This window comes from Oryzias latipes, chromosome 18, assembly GCF_053564925.1.
Source record: "Oryzias latipes strain Hd-rR chromosome 18, Olatipes_Hd-rR_3.1".
Lineage (NCBI taxonomy): Eukaryota > Metazoa > Chordata > Actinopteri > Beloniformes > Adrianichthyidae > Oryzias > Oryzias latipes.
In genome coordinates, this window is record NC_136254.1 from 20,855,388 (window position 1) to 20,878,689 (window position 23,302).

The following is a 23,302-nucleotide window of genomic DNA, read 5'->3' on the forward strand; positions in this document are numbered from 1 at the left end:
CCTGGGTGAAGGAGACATGAATCGCTGATAACAGATTTAGACAGAGTTCATCAGGCTCTGATTTCACATGCAGCTGAGGAAAGAGGTCAATGACTGCAGGTGATAGGAAGCTAAAGAAGGGGGGGGGGGGGCACAGCATGATTAATTGAGGTTAATGTCAGCTGTTTTCTGAGTTTCTGTTTTAAATTATTATTTTTTTTAATCAAGGAAAAATTTGAAAATGTAATTTTAGAACATTAATAGCAAGAAAGCTAAAACTATACTAACTAAAGGATCGTTTAATGTTTAAAAAGGTAAATTTTAAGTTCATTTGTTTAACAATTTTTTTCTTATCACCTGCTCAACGTACATAAAGGGCAAATAATAATTTTCTTTAACTTGTCCTGTCCAGCTGAGCAAACGGAAACCTCAGATTTAATTATTGTAACAGACATTTGTGCACACACATATGTTTAAAACCCACTTTGTATACCAGATTAAACAGGTTCATTTTCATTTATTTATCCTTATTTGGGAAACTTTAAATTAAAACTGAAAATGAATCCTGATGGTTTTTAAAATAAATCAATAAAAGTCAAAAATACTTTTTTTTTCTACATCATTTGCTCCACGTTTGGATGTAGTTCCATTATTACAACAAAAAATGAATCAACATTTATTCTTCAGAGTGGTATTTGTGGATGGATTTTTCACAAACACACTGCCAAACTTCAATTCTGCACATATTTTAATGACGTGATGAATCAGCCGGCATCACTATGGGGGTGCACAGAATATCAATGGGGGGGACAAATTTTGGTATGCTGAGACTTTGGTGGTCAGGCACCTCCAAGCCCTTAAAATGTTTAGAAAACCATCATATCAGTTCTACTATCTACATATCTGTCTTCTGATTTGACATGTCTTTTATATTGAATGCTCTTTCTGACACTATTCTCTGCATTTACCGGTCGGGGACAAGCTGGACACTGGTTTGTGGCCTGTTGAGGCTGTCTGTCTTTCCCTTCATCCTTTCATGTTTTTGTCCTCTATTTCATTTTACTGTTAATTTTTTGGGGTTTATTTATTTATTTCTTTATTGGGGGGGGGGGGGGGGGGGTAATTATTTCAGCCAAATGTGGACTTTTTCGAGCCCTTCTCTGTTTGTGTCTCTGTCCGAACTGTTTTAACAGAACTTTTAAGGCTTTTTAAAAGCATAGAATAGAATAAGACAACAACAGGTACATGTTTAATCTATAAATGTTTTAATTGTGCAACAAATTCTTATTTAAAAACAAGAATTTTAATAGTGTGAGGTATTTTTCTGATTTGACACCATGAATTGGCAGGGGCGGAGCTATGTAGGGGCATGACACACACTTACCCGCCCAAGTTTTTGAGTCAGTACTAGTTTTATTATTGACAAAGTAAAAAAAGTGCCTATATATATATATATATATATATATATATATATATATATATATATATATATATATATATATATATATATATATATATATATATATATATATATATATATATATATATATATATATACACACACACACACATATATATATAAATAGTCACTCCTCTGGAGTTTACAGACTCACCTCAGGACAATAAGCGTAATTTATCTTTATAAGCAGGATTGTCTCTTCAGTCCAAAGTCACCGCTCCCCGCCCTCCTCCCGGTAACTGCAGAGGCGACTGCCAGGAAGCGGACAGTTTTTATGAAGGAGCGCTCATGCAGGGAGAGGATGGGTTTGTCATCTGAGGCCATAAATGGTCCAAAGATCAGGGAGGAACAGAAGGAGACAAAAAGACTGGACAAGCAGGGCTGCCCCTCCACTTCTCCTCAGCTGCAGAGCTGCAACGAAGCTCCGCCGGGCTCCAGGTAATCAGCTCCTGCTTAATGGACCTTAAATAAATACATAATTGTTCTGATTTTTATTGTTGTTTTTGTAATTTGTTTGGGATTTTGGTCCTTTAGATTGTTTCTGTGCCTTATTTTAAAGGAAACCATTTGATAGTTTATTTCTTTCTGTATCATTTAGATTGTACATGTGTATTACACTAAAGATGAACATTCTGTTTGAGAACTAAAAGCACTGGATTTTGAAAATCTTTAAAATATTCTTGGTATTTGTATTACTATAAACGTTTTGTTTTACTCATTGTCATTTTGTTTCACAGCAATGGGTGAGGAAAAAGCCATAGAAATGAAAACCATGTCAAGACGGGAAAGAAGTAGGTTATTTTAATTGCTGATTGTTTTTGTGTGTTCATTTGTTTTAAAATAAAATACTTAAAAAAACACATTGATTTTAACCCTGACTGGCTTCTGTATCTTCCTACCTTCACAGAGGTGAAAATTCTGCTGAACTCAGAGAGCGGCAGCACCACACAGAACAGCTCCATTGGTGTGGTTCGGTGGAATCTGCCTGATGAGGACATCCAGACTCACAGCTCGGCCCCCAGCATCCCGGCCAACTCCAACAACCTCCCACATCGCTCGCAGGTGAACGGAACAACCAGCGATTCAGTTTGTGTCACAGTTTGGTAATGGATTCACGAGCCAAAGGCTTTGCTCTCTGCTTGGACAGACCAGCCTGAGGAACCTGCGCAGCCTGCAGGAGTGCATAGAGTTCATCAAACACTGGAAAGAACAAGTGGACCAAGTGTGCAAGGTAAACCCTGAGAAAAAAAAACTTTATTTAAAACATTGGAAAGTAACAATATATAAAGGCATCCTACAAAAACAGAAATACGTCAAAACTTCTTCTCCTATTGGCAGATTTTCTTTAAATAGATGAAAAAAATCTGCCAATAGGGTAAGAAAAAAATTCAAGGCTATGTCAGAATTCCTTCACTACTCACCACATAGTGCACTGTAGTCCACTATATAGTGCGTTCGCCATTTTGTAGTACTGTCCGAATCAACAACTAAAAAATTGAGTGCGCTAGAAATTTCCCAGAAGTCTCTGTAAAATCCAATGTGTATTGATGCTCACTAGATTAGCGAATATAAACCACAACGCATTGCATTTGAACATTTTTTGTGAAAAAAATATATTTAAATTATATATTTTTTTGTGCAAAACTATCAAGGTTTTCATCATCAGAACACAGGGGATTCTTAAAAAGTCGTTGTAAAACGCTCATATGGATTAGATTTTCACTTTGTAAATTTAGTGATGTAATATTCGCCATTTGAGAAATGAAAAAGTAGCGAGCATGGAGACTGAATTGTTTTTAAAATCCAGGACTCTACATACTATATAATTTTTTAGTAGTTAGGGCTTAGGGTGGGAATTCGGACACAGTCCAAGTCATTAAAACAAGTTTTTCTCAAACTAAGGCTATTTTGCTTTTGAAAAACATTATTGATAAGATTATTTGTCTAGCAGAAAAAACTTTAATTTTATTTAAATAAGGCTATTTTTACTTTTCTCTAGATTAATTTGGTGCAGGTTTTTAGCCTGACTTGAGAAACTCATCGAACTTACGTCACAAATTTGGCAAAAAGTCCCGGGTCTGAGGAGATCAAAGGTTGTGAACTGAAGATATCTTATCATTTATATCATAGATATTTATCCAAGTTAAACTCTAACAAACTTATCACACTTGAATGAAAATGACCTATTGTAGACATTATATCTTAAATTCACATTTGTTCTATTGACTTCATAATTGTACCAAAAACAAGTCACTCTATCCAAATGAAATGTCTCAGATACAGGGGATTTCAAAGAAAAAAAAATAACTCAGTAGGATTCATGCTTTTTGTTAAAGATTTGATTTTTTTTCAGTATCTCTTCAATTTTATGGGTTTTTGGAAAAATAACTTGAAAAGTATAATTTAGCACTTTCTCTTTTTTATTTAAAGTGTGGTTAACTCTGAAAACCAAAGTCAAAGACACACAAATGTTGATAAAAGTCACACTAAATAATTAAAGCTTTGTTTTCAAATAAAAAAAAACTCCAAAATGATGATTAGAACTAGGATGGAATTGTCTACGGAGTTCAAAGAGGGCTTGTCAGCTTCTTTTAGAAGGATAAGTACGGAACAGCATGTCGTCTCATATGGTTAATCATTTTACTCATATATGGAGTCACCGCTGACGTGTGCTGCACTTTTTTCTCATTTTTTTCTTCCAAAGACGCAGTCTTGTACGTATAGAAATCATGAGTCAAGCTTTATGGCTGTACTGATTCTGAAGGCGTTGAAAACACCTGGATGTTGTGTAAAAAGTGCATGACTTATCAGGGAGGAGCAGGTTGATGACCCCTATGCATCAAGAGACAGTGACATAATCTGCAGCAGCTGGTGTCCTTCGTTTTTTTTTCCGGGGCGAGCTCTTCATCCGTTTGTGTGGTGTTTGACAGGGGTCTTCAGATCCAGGGGAGGGGAGCAGCAGAAGAGGGTCTCCCAGCTCCGACCGGCGCGCTGAACGCAGCCTGGAGGAGAGCAGGAAACTGATCCTGGAGTGGGCCGACGAGCTCCGCCACGTTGACAAGGTCAGAGGTCAAACTGACACGCATGGAAATGGAGGAAAGGATTTGAGCATCAGATTCTTACATTTTTATTTCTTATTTCTCCTCCAACCTGCTGCGTTTAGCTTTTACAGGCGTCACCTTGGACATCAGAGAACGAAGAGAAGGAAAACCAAAAAGCTGGATTTGGCAGAGAAGAGGGACAGCTGAAGATCATGGAGTGGGCAAAAGAGCTTCAGACCGCGTCTGAGGTGAGGAGACTGGACAAGCCTTAGCAAAAAGTTGAACCCTGAAGTTGACTGTATTAAGTATACTAGAGTAATCGCACATATGTGTAGTACTTATACTCACTAAAAAGTCTTAAATTGAAACAATGTAAATAATTTTTAATAAACTGCCAACTATTTGATTTAAAATCTAATTTTTAGACATTGGAGAAATTAAATTAGGTTTAAAGTTTTAAGTCTTATCAGCACAGTCAACAATTTTTTTTTTCTTATTAAGAGCTAGGATCTAGTAACAAGGTAATTATTAATCAAATGAGTCCAAATCCTTTTAATTTAAGCTCTCGACAATAGAAAAAGTAGATTTAAGACCCCAAAAAACTCAAATTTCACTGTATTTCTGGTTAAATTCTAATTTGAAATTCAATTTATGTTGACAGGTTTTAGATTTTATCAGGATTTTTTTAAGGCGGGGCAATTTATACTGAGATCACATTCTCCTTTTGTTCTGGAATTAGTCATTCCCACTTACTAGAGTAGTTTTTCGTCACTGTAATAAAAATAAACTGCCATTAGATACTCAAAAAATGCAAACTATTTGCGTAGAAGTAGCAAAAAACATGTATTGGACTATCTAACATTCAATCTGAAGTGATTATATTTAACATTTTGCTTTTTATGCTCATTTTTTCCTTGCTGAATGCTTGTGTGGAACTTTTTCATTCTAGATTTTGATACATTTTTTATTAAATTTCTTGTTAAGTGTTCTTTTGCCAATAGACAACCGTAATAAACTAGTATTCTTACATAGACCGCTTTTTGTCACGGGGAAAACCCAGAACTGCTGGATTTGAAGGAGTCTATTTGTGCAGTGAAATCCATCGTTTGCAGAAGTCTCTTCAGCCGAAGTTTTTGTCTGCAGAGCTTCGGAGTGGAAAGTGATGAGCTCGGCAAAATGCTCCGTCTGCTGGGACTGAAGAAGAAGCGCTTGGTCAGGCTGCTGCCCCTGCTGGAGTTCATCACCTGGTCACTTCTCAAGGAGGAAAGCACGGTGAGCACTAAACTCTCAAGGAACTGGGACATTCATGATGGGAAACTCAAATGATGGGAAAATCATAAACAGAACATCTAAAGACATAAAACAGAGCGGGATCAGATTTTATTTTCAGCTCTGAACAACACTGAGAGTGAACCCTGCTCTCTGCCTGCGTGGTAGGGTTCAATAAATTAAGCACAGATTCCGGTTACATGACCCTGAACGGGCGCAATGCTGATAAAAAGGCCGTCTGATAAAAAAGGACTGTTGTGTTGATTCACCACCACAACTTTGCTGATGATACTGTGATGTAAAATTACAGAAACATTGCAGAAAATTAAAAGTGTAAACAAAAAACGTTAAAAAATTTGAATTTTTTTTTTTTAGTAAAGGCCTTTAAATAAAAAGATCTCACACAATTTTTTTCTAATGAGCAGTCCAAGAGTTTTGTAAAATTTAGACAAGTTGTTTTCTTTGCCTCAAAAAAAGAAGTGACTTATGGTTTACCCTTTCATGTTGTTAATTCAGCATTTAGCCCAGGACTCTGCTTAATTTAGGAATCCCCTTAAACGGAAAAAACATTCATAATTGTACCAGAAACAAATAACAAATAAATTCAGGCAAGAAAGGGTTAAAGCCTTGCCTCAATGCAGCGTGGTTGCTCAGAAGTTTCGTTTTTATTGTGCCAAAAGTTTAACGAGACTTAGATGTGACAGTAAATGTAGTTTATATCCTGGTAGAAGTGAGCCAAGACAATCACTTTCAGGTAGAAGTAGTTCCTTCAAAGGTTGATGCACTGTCAGTTTTTTAGATTTTGCTTTTTCCTGGAATTGATGCCAGCATTATGTCATATGAGAGTGTGATTTTTATTTGATTTTATTTTTGCCATCAGGCAACAATTTCACAGCTGTGGCTTCTGGCAAAGCAAAGGACCTGGAAAGCTGGAATTTCAAGATACATCCCCAACTCAGGTACAGACGTTTAAACACGTATGATAACTTTATGTACATTTTTGCATTATTGGAGATATTTGAAAGAAGATAAAAAAAATGTCTAAAGACCCTCTTTGACCATCATTTGAACTACTGTAAAATCGTTCCCTGTGGTCTTTTTAATTCTGAATAATCCATTTTTAGTGTCACTCACTAAGACAGTGGCAGGAGTTTATTAGAAATTCACCTCTGAGTTGTAGGTGGAACTGTTGATGCAGAGTGAGTTTTCCTCCTTTTCCCAACATCCTCTGTTTACAAGATCTGCTGCTATCTTACAGCAACAACCCAAATCTAACATTAGAGGTGCAACAAAAATGGCGAGCAATATTGGAGCACAGTTTTGAGACAGATACCAGCTCAGATGAGAAAAACAAAGACATTCGTGGATCTAGTCGTCCATAAGTGGATTAATCGGAATGGAATGGAGCAGGGAGCTTGTGGCTCACTGACTAGATTTTGCATCACAACTACAAACTTTTTCAAACTGCATTTTTTTTGTGATTCACAACAATTTGAATAAAGAAATGCTCAGAAATTGAATTTTGAGCTTGCATTTCTTCATATATGTCATTTATTATGATAAAAATGCCACAAGAACATGTTAAAAACAGCCTTTTCATTGGTGTGGACCTTTAAAAAAGCTTTTTCTTAGCTGCTGCTAACTAAACTCTCTGCATCTCTTTTCAGTGTGGAGTTGGATTTGCTCTGCAGCAGGTAACGCTGTTTTCCATTACAATCAAGGACATCATTATCTGCAGTTACATGTAGCTGATTTTCCCGTTTTTTCCTGCTAGCTGATGTAATCCTGGACCCCAACACCAACCATCCCTGGCTGCAGCTGTCAGATGACCAGCGTAAAGTCCAAGAGGGCCTGTCGGAGTCCGACCTGCCTCACACCCCACAGCGCTTTGACAGCTGGCCCTGTGTGCTGGGCTGGGAAGGCTACAGCAGCGGACGCCATTACTGGGAGGTGGACATAGCAAACAACGGCTACTGGCGCATTGGAATGACGGCCATTGACTCCAAACGGCAAGGCCGCTTCTCCATGTCCCCAAAGGAGGGCTACTGGGTCTTGTGGCGCAGCACGCACCACTTCTACGCCTGCACCCAGCCGGAGACGCAGCTGCCACTCGGGCTGGTGCCCCGCCGCGTGGGCGTCTATTTAGACCACGAGGAAGGCCAGATCTCCTTCTACAACGCAGAAACCAAATCTCACATCTTCACCTTCACCGGTTACTTTAAAGACAAACTGTACCCTCTGTTTGCTCCGATGGACGGCCGCACACTCATGACAGTCATCGAGCCACAGAAAATCCCCCAAAACTGACACAAACAATCCAAACTGGACGCTCAGGATAATCCAACCAAAAAATGAAGTTTAAAGGTCTGGCTTCACCAGAAATGAGATGAAGAGGAGAAAACCAGATATTTAGCTTTTAAAGCGTTACTTGGGTCTGACTTGTATATATATATAATGTATATAGACTGTCAAAGTTCTAATCCACTGTGTTCTAGCTGATAGACTCATCCAATGGTAGCACTTTAAATGTAATGTGTTTGGAAAAATGTTATGTGACCTTAAGTACAGAAACTGTGTGACTCAGCTTTAAGTTAAATTTGATGCAAATGTAGCTTAAAATGTAAAAATTAAGCTGTTTTTTAAAGGCTAAAGCTAACAGCTAGAATACTTGATGTGGGTGATCGAGCATCTTTTTTGTATTTCTAAGTGGAGTTTCTGATTTGCACAGTAAAAAGGATGAGTGCATTAAGCTGAAAGTCTTTATTCTATAGAAACGTATTGTATTCAATAAAAAAATTGTTCTCGTCCTAACTCTTGCGTTTTTTGTGCAAGTTGTTTTAATGAACTACAAACAGGATGGGCTCTAACCTCATCTGCTCATGAAAACTAGAAGAGCTGCAATGAAAAGCTGAGAAGCTACAATGTGTCATCAATCTGTCATACGTTTTGTTTATCACCAAAATATCACCAGTCTGTTTTTTTTTTCTGCTTACTTTTTATCCGTATACATTGCGGCTGAGTAGCTCGGTTGGTAAGGTAAGGGCTGCCACGCAGGAATCCAGGGTTCTATTCCTGGAGGGGAATAAACAATAGCTATATTGTATATCAATGACGAGCAATTCACATCACTCAGTGAGGGTCCTTGGATAAGACCCCTAAATGCTACTGACTCCCGGGCGTGGCTCGTCTGCAGCTCACTGCTCCCCCAGGGGATGGGTCAAATGCGGAGAACAAATTTTGCACACTTAGGTGTGTGACAGAAAGTAACTATTTCTTTCTCGTAGAGCAAAACACTTGGGAAGTATGGGGTGGCCGTAGTGCAGTGGGCACTTGGGCAAGACACTGAACCTGAACCCCACCTTGCCTCTGGTGGAAGGTTGGCGCCAGTGTTCGGCAGCGGAGCCGCCACCAGTGGGTGAATGGGTCTGTGACTGTAAAGCCCTTTGAGCCTTCGAAGAAGGTAGAAAAACGCTATATAAATATACGCCATTTAACACCAACTCAAGTCTTAAATATAGACCAGTAGTTAGGATCCTGGTCTCCTCCAACACCTACCAGGAGATGATCTTCGCATCTGCTACCAATCAGCCATCAGCCTGCAGCCTTTATCTGGATTCCTCACCCTTTAGCCGACGTCAGTCCGTATGCTTTCTGTGGTAGAGTACTGACTCATGCTAAGCTCTCAAGCCAAGCTTTATGCCGAGTGCCATGTTTTACCTGCATGCTTACCCACTCTGTGTTTTGCCTCTTCAGGAGTGAGCTGCTACCAGCTTCCTCTCCACCACTGGCCACCAATTGTCATCCAACGGGACACCAATCGAGGCTCCACTCTTCAGTCTTCACAGTTCCACCAGACCAGCACCTCATCCATTTTATCATCCATCCAAGGCAGAACCATCTACCACCACTGGGACTATTAAGACTTTAAAGACTGTTATTTCATCCAACTACAAATGAGTTTATAGCAGTTGATGTCTTAGTAGTTATTTATTTTGACAGCAGAGGGCGCTCTGCCGCAGTGCTACCTAAAACGTTTTTAATTATTTTTCTTTAATTTGTAGATTTAAATATTTGTATTTTCTACATTTTATATCACACCTATGAAGCTTTAGGAGCAGTAAGATTTAATTTTGAAGAGTTTTTAATGTTTAGTTTACCTGAGTTCAGTTACAGGTTGTAATAGGCACTTCCTGTTTCCTATAAGAGCAGCACATGCAAAGTCAGCACGACAGACGGCAATAAGAGAACAATTAAGAAGAATTTTTGTGTTTTAGTTCACCGGTTGGTTCATTAGCAGGCCAAAGTGTTCTACGGATGTTGATGCGGTGTAAAGTTTAAAGAAAGGAACACCACATTAAACAGCAGTACAAGGAACTCGAACGCCTCTCGTCTGTGTGAAAAAATGACCAAGCCGGCACAGTAGAACACTTCACTGCCCCGGAGAAGGCAAAGCACTGTCGGGACTGAAGCAAGCTGCAAGCAAGAAGCTGCAAATAAAAGGGAAGGATCACATGCTCAAACGAAGCACTGCAAAATCTAAGGTAAAGTGATCAAGTGAGAGTTAGACAAACAAGAACCAAAGTGCATTTTTTTGGAGCAGCACAAAACTAGACAGCTGCATGTGAAAGCTAAAGATAGAGAGCTGAGGCATCAAAAAGTGAATGCATATCAAGCTTAAGACAACTACAAGCTACAATTTACACTCAAAATGGCAGATGAGGAGAAGGATACAGAAGGGCGCACTAAGGAAGACGGTGCAGAATGTAAAACACAAGATGATGATAATGAGCAGTCAGATGGAGAAGAAACTCTGCAAACATCAGTATCAGCTGAAAGTAAACAAACAGCAGTTCGCAAAAGTCAGCGCAAACGCACACTAACTGAAAAGGGAAAATCTCTGCAAGAAGCTCACCTGACTGATTTAACAAAAGAATTTGAGTGTCTATACAAAAAGTGGAAGTATCACATAAACTGTTTCAGGAGATTTATGAGAGGTAAAGACATAGAAATAATCGCTGAAGCTGTGGACACAATAGACACGTTTCAAAAAGACATCTGCAATATCTATGATTCAATAAGACAAATTAGAAGTCCAGACATTGAAATAAGAAGAATTTCAATGTCTGGCCATACGATCAGTCACACAGCCAAAGCTAAAGCACAGTGTTTACTCGAACAAGATGGCAATCCAGAAGATATTCCTTGGCCAGATTCTGAATCAGTGTTTCACAGTAGTTCAAGTAGTACTTCTTCAAGCATGTCTTACAAATCAAAGGTCATGTCTGATATGTCCAAGCGGTCATCTTCTGACACAGTACAAAGACAACTAGCAGCAGCTGAAGTAGCCGCCTCAGAAGAAGTCATCAAAATAATGAAAACCCAACATCAACGTGAAGAAGAAATCAGAGAACTAGAAGTTGAAGATGCGAAAAAACGAGCACAGTTTCTAATAGAAAGTGCAACAATAAAAAATAGGTTGGAGGAGAAAAGAAAAGAAGTGGAACTATTAAAAGAGATGCAAAAGCATAACGCAGCACAAGCAAGGTTAAGAGTTTACGCTGAAAGTATTAAAGATGAGGATGAAGAAAAGCCTCTTATGCACACACAAGTAAAAGAGGACAGTTCTCTCCTACTACCAAGTTTCCTTAATGTGCATTCACGACCTTTCATCCCATCTAAACCCATGATTCCTTCAAGCTGCCATGCTCCTCCTCAAGCATCTGTAACACAAATTGCAGCTTCTTCTTCTGAACAAGTGGCTTCCATCGAACTTGTAAAGACACTCGCTGAAGCTATCACGGCTAACAGAATTCCAATTCCTGAACCAGCAGTGTTTACAGGCGATCCGCTGCAGTATAATGATTGGAAGCTGTCCTTTCAAACATTAGTGGACCGTAAAAACCTGCCCATACATGAAAAGCTCTTTTTCTTAAGAAAGTATGTTGGAGGTTCAGCAAAAAAGGCTATTGAAGGTCACTTTTTAGTTGGAACAGACACAGCATATCTTGCAGCCTGGGACACACTTGAAGATCGATTTGGAAATCCCTTTGTAATAGGCAAGGCATATCGAGACAAGATTCAAATGTGGCCAAAAATAACTAAAGACAGCAAAGATCTACGTGAGTTTGCAGACTTTTTGAGCAGTGTCGAGTCCGCAATTCCGTACGTACAAGGCTTACAAATGCTGAATGACTGTGTTGAAAACATGAGAATCGCAGCAAAATTACCAGATTGGCTGAGTGCACGTTGGAATAGAACAGTGACAAAATTCCTGGACGAACATAAAGTGTTCCCTGATTTCAGTTATTTTGTCAAGTTTCTGAACAAAGAAGCAAGAATCGCATGCAATCCTATAACCTCACTGCAAGCACTAAAGCCATCTGACATAGAACAACACCACTTCCTTAGAGACAAGCCAAAAAGAAGTCACGCTTTGAATACTAAAACTCTGAGTACAAGTACCAGTGAAAAGCCAAATAAGACGTGTCTTTTCTGTAAGAAACCAGGTCATTCACTCCACAAATGTCGGAAATTAATGGAAAACCCAGTCGAAGAGAGAATCAAGTTTGTGCAGTCTGAGAAGTTGTGTTTTGGCTGTCTCAAGTCAGGCCATAACTCCAAAAGCTGTTATTCCAGAAGCGTGTGTGATAAATGCCAAAAGCCACACCCAACATGTTTACACCAAGAAAGAGAGAAAAGAGATAAAGAACAAAATCCAAAGACAAATCAAGAAGCTCTAAAGACTAATCAAGTGAAAGAAAATGTGCCTAATCCACGGGAACAAGAAACCAAGCAAGAGTCTAAGGAAGTCACATCGAACAGAGTGGTGCAACAACAGTTACAAGGTTGCACTTCCTCAGTCATTCCAGTTTATATCTCTACCAAAGACAACCCACAAGAGGAGAGGTTGGTGTATGCATTGCTTGACACTCAAAGCGATACAACCTTCATTCTAAAGGACACAGCAGAGTCACTCAATACAACATCAGAGCCAGTCAAGCTCAAGATCTCCACAATAACATCTAAAACTAAGGTTGTGTCCAGTCACAAGCTGAATGACCTACAAGTACGAGGCATGAACTCAGAATTGAGAGTCAAGTTACCAACGACCTACACCAGAGACTATATTCCTGCCAACAGATCTCATATTCCCACAAACAAGACAGCAGAGAATTGGCCCCATCTAAAGCATTTGTCGAAGGAAATGGCTCCCAAGCTTGATTGTGAAGTTGGCTTGCTCATAGGATATAATTGTCCTCAAGCGTTACTTCCCATAGAAGTAATCAGCGGGGAGAGAGACCAGCCTTTCGCACAAAAGTCTCTGCTTGGTTGGAGCATTATTGGTTACAGCTGTTCTGCAAGCGACTATGAAGATGAGATCGGAGTCAGTCATCGTGTTATTGTAAAACAAGTCTTACCAGTAATTGAGTCATCTCCAGAAATTAAAACTCAAGTCCACTTTGTAAAGAGAAGCAAAGTAAGGGAAATGATTGTTCCAGCTGAGATAATCCAAGCATTGGAAAAGGACTTTGTTGAAAACATGGCTGAAGAAGAATCAATGTCACAAGAAGACATGATGTTCTTGGCTAAAGTAAAGGAAGGCATAAGGCAAAAGGCAGACGGTCATTTTGAAATGCCGTTACCCTTTAAAGAAGAAAGACCTGACCTACCCAACAACAAGGCTTGTGCAGAACACAGACTGAAGTGCTTAGAAAGACGTTTGAGAAAGGATCAACATTATTACAACGACTATGTGGCGTTTATGCAAGACATAATAGTCAGAGGAGATGCTGAGAAAGTTCCGGAAGATGAAATAAACAACCTACCAGCTTGGTATATCCCTCACCATGGCATCTATCATCCCCAGAAGCCGAATAAGATCAGAGTTGTTTTTTGACGCATCAGCCAAGTACCAAAACACATCACTGAACGAGCAGCTCTTGACAGGACCAGATCTAACTAACACTTTAGTGGGAGTTTTGTGTCGTTTTAGGAAAGGACGGGTGGCCATCATGTGTGACGTCGAACGCATGTTCCACCAATTTCATGTTGCTCCACAAGACCAAGATTACTTTCGTTTCCTATGGTGGGAAAACGGCAACATGGAACATCCAGCATCTGTGTTTCGCATGAAAGTCCACTTGTTTGGTGCAGCCTCCTCACCTGGATGTGCAAACTTCGGGCTCAAGCATCTAGCCACACAGGGAGCAAGCAAGTTTAGTCAAGCTGTTGTGAAGTTCATACAACGTAACTTCTATGTAGATGATGGTTTGGCTGCTGTAGACTCAGAGCAAGAAGCGATTCACCTTGTGAAAGAAGCCAGAGAACTTTGTGACACAGGAAAGTTGCACCTGCACAAGTTCATCAGTAACAGCAAAGAAGTGATCGCCACAATCCCCAAAGAAGAACGTGCAGCAGGAGATACTGATCTGGACCTGGCTTTGGGAGAACCAAAGATGGAACGGGCCTTAGGAGTCCAGTGGTGCGTAACGTCTGACACATTTAGCTTCAAAGTTGATGTAAAGAACAATCCCTTCACTAGAAGAGGCATCTATATTTGATCCACTTGGATTTGTCGCCCCATTCATTCTGGTCGGCAAAAGAATTTTACAAAGGATGTGTCAAGAAAAGCTGGGTTGGGATGAGCCGCTCCCTCTAGACCTCAAACCACAATGGGAAGCCTGGCTCAAAGACCTCAAGAACTTGCCAACCATAAACATACCTCGATGCTACATCACCTCAACATTCAAACACGTTCAGCAGTGTGAGCTACACAGTTTTTCTGATGCCAGTGTATCCGGTTACGGCGTGTGCTCATACCTCAGGACTGTAACTAAGACAGGAGAAATACAATGCAACTTCATAATGGGAAAGGCCAGAGTAGCTCCCACAAAGGTGACAACCATCCCAAGATTGGAGCTCACAGCTGCAGTAGTAGCTGTCAGAACTGCGAGTTTCCTAAAAAAGGAGTTGGACATTCAAGGTTTAAAAGAATACTACTGGACCGATTCCAAGGTTGTCCTTGGTTACATTAACAATGACGCCAGACGGTTCCATGTATTTGTTGCCAACAGAATACAGAGAATCAGGTCAACTACAGAACCAAGTCAATGGCGATATGTTGCCTCTGAACAAAACCCTGCTGATAGGGCATCTCGAGGAGAAATGACAAAACAATTAGCGGAGTCTAATTGGTTCACAGGACCAAGTTTTTTATGGCAAAAAGAACTGCCTCAAGAAGAAGTTGAAATGAAAGAGATCAACTCAGAAGATCCGGAATTCAAGGTCACGCAAGTCTTCACAGTTGAAGCAAGAGAAGAAAAGTCAGTTGTTGACAGACTACAAAGAATTTCTGACTGGAAAAGAGTTGTGAAAGCAATAGCAAGATTGAAGCGACAAGCCAAATATGCAACAAACCACAAGGCAATGTCCAATGAAAGTAGCACGCTGGAAGAAAGGAAAGAAGCGGAGGAGTTCATAATACGCTCTGTGCAGAAGGAAGCATTTGACGAGGAAATCAAGTCTTTAAAGCAAAATAAAGAAGTGGAGGGTTCTCACTCACTCTCACAAGCTTCATCAATTAAGCCCATTCCTCGACGAGCACAATGTCTTGAGGGTGGGAGGAAGACTCTCGCAAGCATCACTCCATCCACACGTCAAACACCCAGCCATACTTCCAAAGGGACATCATGTGTCACGTCTACTTATAAAGCACTTCCATGAAAAGATTCATCATCAGGGAAGGGGTATGACGGTCAATGAAATACGTGCTAATGGCATTTGGATCATTAGCTGCAGTAGTGAAGTTGCATCATTTATACGCAAGTGTGTCAAGTGCAGAAAATATCGACAAAACAGTCAGGAGCAGAAGATGTCCGACCTCCCATCAGAAAGAACGGAAGCTATGTCTCCATTCACATACAGCGGAATGGATTGCTTTGGACCATTCTATGTGAAGGAAGGAAAGAAGGAGATGAAGAGGTATGGACTTTTGTTTACATGCATGTGCTCCAGAGCTATTCATATTGAAGTTCTGGACGATCTCAGCACAGATTGTTTCCTCAATGCACTACGTTGTTTCATTTCGATAAGGGGCAATGTCAGTCAACTCCATTGTGATCAAGGAAATAACTTCGTTGGTGCCAAGAATGAGTTCCTGAGCTTAACACAAGCTTCTAAAGAGAAGGCGAAAGAGTTGGGTATAAGTTTCATCTTTAACCCACCTGCTTCCAGCCACATGGGAGGTGTCTGGGAGAGGCAAATTCGGACAATAAGAAATGTTTTGAGTTCTATTCTTGATGAGTCTGCCTCAAGATTAGATACTTCATCACTGAGAACATTCTTGTATGAGAATATGTCTGTGGTGAATAGTCGACCACTAACTGTGGAGTTCCTCAACGATCCTGTTGGACCTGAGGCGCTGACCCCGAATCACATCTTGACGATGAAATCAACAGTAATCTCACCACCACCTGGAGAATTCGTTAAAGAGGATCTCTACTTGCAGAGAAGATGGAAAAGAGTGCAGTATTTGACAAATGTGTTCTGGACTAGATGGAGAAAGGAATATTTGTTAAATCTGCAACAGAGAAGTAAGTGGAACAAGACCAGGAGAAATGCAAAGGTGGACGACATCGTTTTGTTACAAGATGAGTGTGTTCCAAGAAACCAGTGGAAGCTCGCCAGAGTCATAGAAGTCATTCCAGGAGCCGACGGCAAGGTCAGAAGGGTTAAACTTCTTCTTGGTGACTCTACTGAAGATAAAGGAGGAACACGCACCAACAAGACTGTTCTGGAAAGACCAGTCCACAAGACTGTTCTCTTACTTGAAGCAGAGTAGTATTTGTTAATGCTTATTTATAGTATTAGCTTCTATTCAGAATCACATACTGTTAGTATTGTGATGGTGGGAGTATAGCAGTTGATGTCTTAGTAGTTATTTATTTTGACAGCAGAGGGCGCTCTGCCGCAGTGCTACCTAAAACGTTTTTAATTATTTTTCTTTAATTTGTAGATTTAAATATTTGTATTTTCTACATTTTATATCACACCTATGAAGCTTTAGGAGCAGTAAGATTTAATTTTGAAGAGTTTTTAATGTTTAGTTTACCTGAGTTCAGTTACAGGTTGTAATAGGCACTTCCTGTTTCCTATAAGAGCAGCACATGCAAAGTCAGCACGACAGACGGCAATAAGAGAACAATTAAGAAGAATTTTTGTGTTTTAGTTCACCGGTTGGTTCATTAGCAGGCCAAAGTGTTCTACGGATGTTGATGCGGTGTAAAGTTTAAAGAAAGGAACACCACATTAAACAGCAGTACAAGGAACTCGAACGCCTCTCGTCTGTGTGAAAAAATGACCAAGCCGGCACAGAGTTTGAATGGGCTTGGAAAATGGATGGATTGAAATTACATAAAGACCTTCTCAGAAGGGATGTTTCATCTAAACTAAAAGATTATAGACAACATTCAAAATAGTATTTCCTTTATTAGTTACATTTTATGGACAAAGTTTACATAATTTTGAAGATTTGAAAAAAAAAACAGCATTCACATCTTTTTTTTATCTTTACATGTCACATTTGGGCGTAACGTAATGCAAACCCTCACCAAATATATAGCATAACTACATATATGTCAAAATGCATAGAAACAATTGATGAAAATTAAATTTTCACAACATTAAAGGAAAAAAAAAGACCAAACACTTTCGAAATAGTGAAAATGTCTCAAAACAATGAAATATGGAAAAGCTACATAGTATTGATTTTTAAAAGAAATGATGAAATAAAGGTAAAAAAACACGTACAGGTACATACAAATGTATGTAGAGTTAAAGAGAAATAGTTGCTCTATGTTGTGTTGCACTGATTCCCAATAGATTTTTAAAATAATATTGGCTTAAAAATTACTTTGAGTAATTAAATCATACCGAAAACATTAAAAGTTTGGGCTAATCATATCCTCTGGCAGAGTCCAAAAGATGTCATCTTTATATTTGTCTTTGAGCATACTTTTAATCTGCAATGTAAAACCAGAAAATCCCATCATTAACAAGTCAATCAAAAGTTTATTTCAAATAACGTCTGTAAAGAAACAGTTGATTTTGCCAAACGTTAATATTTGAGTGTATGTCCAACCTGTTCAAGCACAGATTTTCTTTGTGTGTTTTTTGCACAGTAGAGAGGTTGGATTGAGTTGCACAGCATTGACAGGGTGATGTCAATCTTCTCTGGTTCTGTGGAAAAAATAGCAAGAAATAACTAATTTAAAAAGGGAGGAAAAGAACAGCCATGACACGTCTGAAATGCCAGAAGAAGCTTGTTTGCCAGCACAATTAGCTTGAAACAACAGTTGCACAAACAAACAAAGCAGCACATAGTTCATCTGTTTTACCAAAAAGCCAAGTTGACAGAAAGAAGCTGAACAAACACAGATTATTCAAATGAGGCCAAAGGATGTGTTCTAAATCATAACTATTGGTTTATATTAGTGAGCAACAGCATCTAAAAAAGACTTTTTAGTGTGTAAAAACTAAAATGCGTTTCTGCCAATCCAAACATGGAACTGTGGGGTCCCTACCTGTTTGGATGCTGTAATTGACCGATCCACTTGTGACGTTCCCAGCCTCGGCATGGACTGTAAAATCGTACCTGGTTCCTGATACCAAGTTTTCAAAGGTATAACTGGTTTTTCTTTCAACTCTTTCTGTATAAGTCTTATTCCAGTGACTGGAAACATTAAATATAAATGTAGCGCTTGTTATTTCTTCAGGGACCTTCCATGTCAGGGTGATGGTATTTTTTGTGATGATGGTTGCTTTGAGATCAGTGGGAGCTGTAGGCACTTGAAAATGAGAAAAAAAGTGACTTAAACTCAGGACTTAGCATGCTAATACACAATACCGCACGCACGTGAATATTAAATCCATTTATTTAACTTTGTTATTTTAAACTTACGTGTAAAGATGGAGCGTGTCTCTTTTGGGCTTGAAACATTTCCTTTGACAACGGTGACTTCAACAGTGTAGTTGGTTGCAGTCTTTAGATTGGAAAATTCAATTGCAGTATTGTTTAATGTTTCGTTTTTAATCTCTGTATTGCTTAGGTAAAGTTTAGCAATGAACTTTGTATCACTGCCTATTACTGTATAATTCCATGTAGCAGTGATGGTGGTTTGCCCTGCTGTCAACTCCAGGTTTCTAACCCGCCCAGGAACTGTTCAAGAGTGAAAAACAAATCACGTTGGTTGCGTTACAGCAAAAGCACGACAGGTTAACGGTGAACAACGTGTAACCGGAGCTGGAGTTACCAGTGTATGTAGAGATTTCTGTGACGTCTCCCATCAGGTTGTGAATGGACAGCACTACCACCTGAATGGTTGTTTTAGTTCCCTCCTGCAGATCCGTTAATGTCAGCTTGGTTTCGCTCACAATATAGGTTTGTCTGTCAGAGACATACAGATATGAACTCATAATCATTGTTTGCTGAAACATTGCTCCACTTTGGGAGAATTAAAAGCTCGAGTCTGTGCGCTGTCACTGAGAGTTTATTGGCTAAAACATTGAAGATTCTTTCAAATTAGCCAGTAAAATCCTCCTTAAACAGGACAGCAGTAAAAAATCACTTACTCTTTGTCACTGAATTTTACAGTCACGTTGAAACCTATGAACTTTCCCTCTGGATTTTCCCAACTGACAGTGAGTGAAGTGTCTTCAATTTTAGTCGCATTCAGATTAGACACTTTGCCTGGTTCTGAAAAAAAACAAAACAAAGAAAAAATATAACATTTTTCCGTCTCAACTCCAGAATCCTTCATGTAAAAAGCTTTTGAAAATAAAAGTTTCAGGGTGCCTTTACACTGGGCCATTTGGTCTGAACCAGAGTTTGAGTACACTAACCATAACTTTGAGATGCATATTTTTTCTGAAGCTACAAACCAAATTTAGCCCATGGTGTTCACACTGAGCAAGCAGGGAGGGGCTTCTTTTTCTTTTTCTATTCATTACTGAAAGCTTCCGCATAGATGATGGAGTTTGCTCAACAGTCCTGCTGAGCATTTATTATACAGGAGACGGTATGTAGACTTACTGCTCCATCCAGCAGTCAAGACTAAACAGTACTGTTACACTCAGCACAGTTCCTAAAAGTCACTTTCAAAATAAAAACACTTCTGTTTTTTTACAATAAAGTTATTCTCTGCATTTTTAAAAATACATTTCACTGTACAAGTTAAATCCAACCAAATCTTACATTGTTATTTAAACTAGCACAACCCTACTGTTTACTAGTGAATATCCGCCACTTGCAAGCTCACTCCAGATTGGCATCCAGTCACCATTTTTTTCGCAATACGAAAACCGCAATATTGGAACTTGAATTTGAATACTTGAACTGTCAATCAAACGTTCACATTTTTGACGTGCAACCACCTGCTTTTATTGAGACGGTTTATGGCATGTCCCGGGAAAGACACAGGACATGCTGGAGAGAATACGTCTCTCGGCTGGCCTGGGAACATCTCCCCAGAAGAGCTGGAGGAAGAGGCCAGTTGGCGAAAGAAATTTGGACATCTTTGCTTAGACTGCTGCCCCCGCGACCCGGTCCCAGATAAGTGGAATAAGATGGATGGATGGTTAATGTTGGTCAGTTTATAACCTAAATAACTTGATGGAAAATAAATAAATAAGCAAGACAATGTTTGAAAAAAAAGGTCAAAGTAATAGAGCAATAATGGTTACTCCGACCAATACAGTAGAATGACTGACAGCTGTCTCTTCCTCTATAGAAGTCTATGGGATTTTGGCATCTTGGAGCCAGCTGCTACTTCCTTTTGGAATGCCTGGAGGGAGGGGATCACTCAGTCCAGTTCTCATTTGCAGTCACAGGTCAACACTGTTTTTGAGCTATACAGCCCCCTGAGGAGCAGCTTGAGATACTGCATACTGTTTGATGTGCTTTTTACAGTGAAAGCAAACCGAACCAAATGAAGGTGGGAAACTTTGTAATGTTTTTTTTAAATTAATGAATCCTGGTGAGACATTACTTTTAGTTAACATTTACTTACTGGTGCAGCTTGAAATGTTAGCTTCCTTGCTCCACTGGGTCGGGACTCCAGATTTGACGGTGAATGTGTAGCAGTTCCCAGGCATCAATCCATCAAACGTTAGATCTGTCGTGTTCACTTGTTTTTTCAGATTTTCCGTCTCTACAAGGTAAAAATCCGCCTTTCCGTCCAGCTTGCTCCACATCAGAAAGACAGATTTTTCTGTGACGTTGTCGACTCTTAGATCAATAACTTTATAAGGAACTGAAAAAGTGAGAAAACTGCATTAGCTTTGCACTGTGGCTTAAAACAAAAAAAAAGAAAAACATTATGGCATGTAGGATATGTTTGAATTTCTTTGGACCTCTTTGTAGCGCAAAAAGCAGTCGTGTGTTTTTTTACACAGTTTCTAAATGTTTAGGAATAGACATAGAAATTAAAAGTTGAGCTGCTCGAAAACGTGACTTGACAAAACCACAACGGCTACAGTCAAATTTACATCAAATTGATGCAAAATTCCAATATTTCAAATTATGAACCAACAAAATAAAAATGAAGGAAATTAAATAATTTTAATGTTTAGATAAATAAATAAAATGTAAAAGAACACTGGTTGAAATGTGTCAAACTCTGGGCCTTGAGAGCCATTGACCTACACTTTTTTTAAATATTCTTTGTTTTTATGTGTTCTTATTGGTGCAACACACTTTGTCCAGGTTGTGAGTCATATAGAAGGTATAACTAAAGAAAATCAAAAAGTATGGTGACCCTGGAAGACTGAACACACTAATAGGTTTAAAAACAAATACAAAGATTTCTAATTGCCTGTTTGAACAAGTTTTGTCAGTGCATACTTTTCAAAATGAACAAAGATGTGTGTGTGTAAGTAATTTCAAACTGTTGTAATCTTAATTTTTGCATACGTAAATTGCATTTTCTTTTTTTTCATTTTATATTTTTTTAACTTATACACAAAACGTACTATGTGAGTAACAAATCACGCACAAATCCAAATTTATGCACAAATCCTAATTTACAAATGCATAAAGCAAGAATATGCATACACAAATCCTAATTTTTGCACAAATCAAGAACTACGCACGCACAAATCCGACTGAGTCTAATTTCTCTCCATATATACGGCACACATGTTACATTCAAATTGTGTAATTGATCCACAAATTTCAGTTTAGATTAGGCTTTTACGTTGATTTACATGTTCTTTGCGTGGTTTATTCGTACTTATTCCATGATTTTAATGTGGTTCATTCGTGATAAATCTGTGAAAATTTCATGTAAAAGACCCCAGCTTCTCGCACTTTTTCCATGTATACATTCTTCACTTATAACCATTTTTCATTCGTGCACAATGCACAAAATGTACGTAATGGCTGTGTGACACGGCCTTAAAGTGCGATTAGTTTGGTCACTCTGTTCTTCTTTGGTTCTCATTGCACTTCTCGAAGTGGGTTGAGTGCAGAAAGCTTGACCTGCTTGCAGAAGAGTAAAACATCACTGCTGCGACATTAGACAGTGAACATTTCACTGCTGACAAAAGGATTAAACACCAACTGTTCTGTTCTTGTTTAAACAGTACCTGTGCACTGGCACAAATCCACTCCTCCTTTCTGGCTTTTCAAAATTAAACGTGCAGCTGAAAACTAAACTAAAGATTCTTTTGTCCAAATACACTGTCCAGGGTTGAAAGTATTGAGATTGAAACACAGTCAAGTTGCGCATGAAAAGAACTTTACATTACAAAAATTCTAATTGAATGAATTTAAAGTGAAAATATTAAACGTGTTCAACTTACTGGTGTAGAAGGAGGCATTCTGAGGGTTGAGGCGTCGGTCACACTTAACAGGAAACACCTGAACTTTGTAGTGGCCGCCTGCCGTGAGGTTAAAAAGGTCAAGGGTCAAATCTGTCATATTTTCGTTCAGTTCGATGTCACCTGTGACCTCAACATCATAATGACTGATGCCACCGGGTCCAGGCAGCCAGGTCAGAGTGGCACTCTCTGACGTTACGTTCGTCACATTGACTTGGCCCAAAAATCTGTCTGTTTATAAAGAAAAAGTACATTAACAGATGCAAAGAAAATACAGTTCAACAAGAAGTTATCAAGGAAATAAACTGTATTTCTCTGTCAAACTAAGAGCTGAGCAGACATATTTATGGTCTAAAAATATTCTAGTGAGATTTTGTTAAAGAAAATGAATAAATACATGAAATGATGGCTTCATGAACAATCCAAACATTGTTTTATTATATATGTACAAATATTATAATAAAGTCAAATGTGTATGCAGCTTTTAGTATGTAGATACCTTCATAACAAATAAAAGGAAGAATCTCTGAGCATCTCCTTTCAACCCAAAGCCCAAAACGGAGAATGACCACGCAGGAGTCCTCAATGTAGTTTTCGTTGATCTCAGAGAGAACTGGAATCTCCATAGGAGATTGTTCACATGTTGATTCTATTGATGGCTGTGCGGATGTCCATTGTG

General features: G+C 39.0%; 1 protein-coding gene and 1 long non-coding RNA gene across 2 annotated transcripts; one reads left to right on the forward strand and one right to left on the reverse strand.

The window, feature by feature from the left end:
* Positions 1-1,719: 1,719 nt before the first annotated feature.
* On the forward strand, positions 1,720-8,559 carry LOC101160595 (uncharacterized). Its single transcript, XM_011487500.3, has 10 exons — positions 1,720-1,876; positions 2,176-2,229; positions 2,346-2,500; positions 2,586-2,669; positions 4,369-4,500; positions 4,602-4,727; positions 5,623-5,751; positions 6,629-6,707; positions 7,416-7,442; positions 7,523-8,559. Exons 1-10 carry the CDS (start codon positions 1,765-1,767, stop codon positions 8,053-8,055), a joined length of 1,431 nt encoding a protein of 476 aa, XP_011485802.2. The 5' UTR covers positions 1,720-1,764; the 3' UTR covers positions 8,056-8,559.
* Positions 8,560-17,261: 8,702 nt separating this feature from the next.
* On the reverse strand, positions 17,262-18,956 carry LOC105356407 (uncharacterized). The gene is made up of 4 exons (XR_013651286.1): positions 18,707-18,956; positions 18,330-18,593; positions 17,888-17,985; positions 17,262-17,768 (listed from the first exon to the last, which is right to left on the reverse strand). It is a non-coding gene; the product is annotated as an uncharacterized LOC105356407 (long non-coding RNA).
* Between the last annotated feature and the right edge of the window lie 4,346 nt (positions 18,957-23,302).

What these genes read in the sequence shown, in the direction of transcription:
- LOC101160595 (XM_011487500.3), top strand. Translation starts at nt 1,765, where the DNA reads ATGGTCCAAAGATCAGGGAGGAACAGAAGGAGACAAAAAGACTGGACA. An exon ending in ACCTCCCACATCGCTCGCAG is followed by an intron (nt 2,501 to 2,585) that starts GTGAACGGAACA and finishes CTGCTTGGACAG; the next exon opens with ACCAGCCTGAGGAACCTGCG. An exon ending in AGCTCCGCCACGTTGACAAG is followed by an intron (nt 4,501 to 4,601) that starts GTCAGAGGTCAA and finishes TGCTGCGTTTAG; the next exon opens with CTTTTACAGGCGTCACCTTG.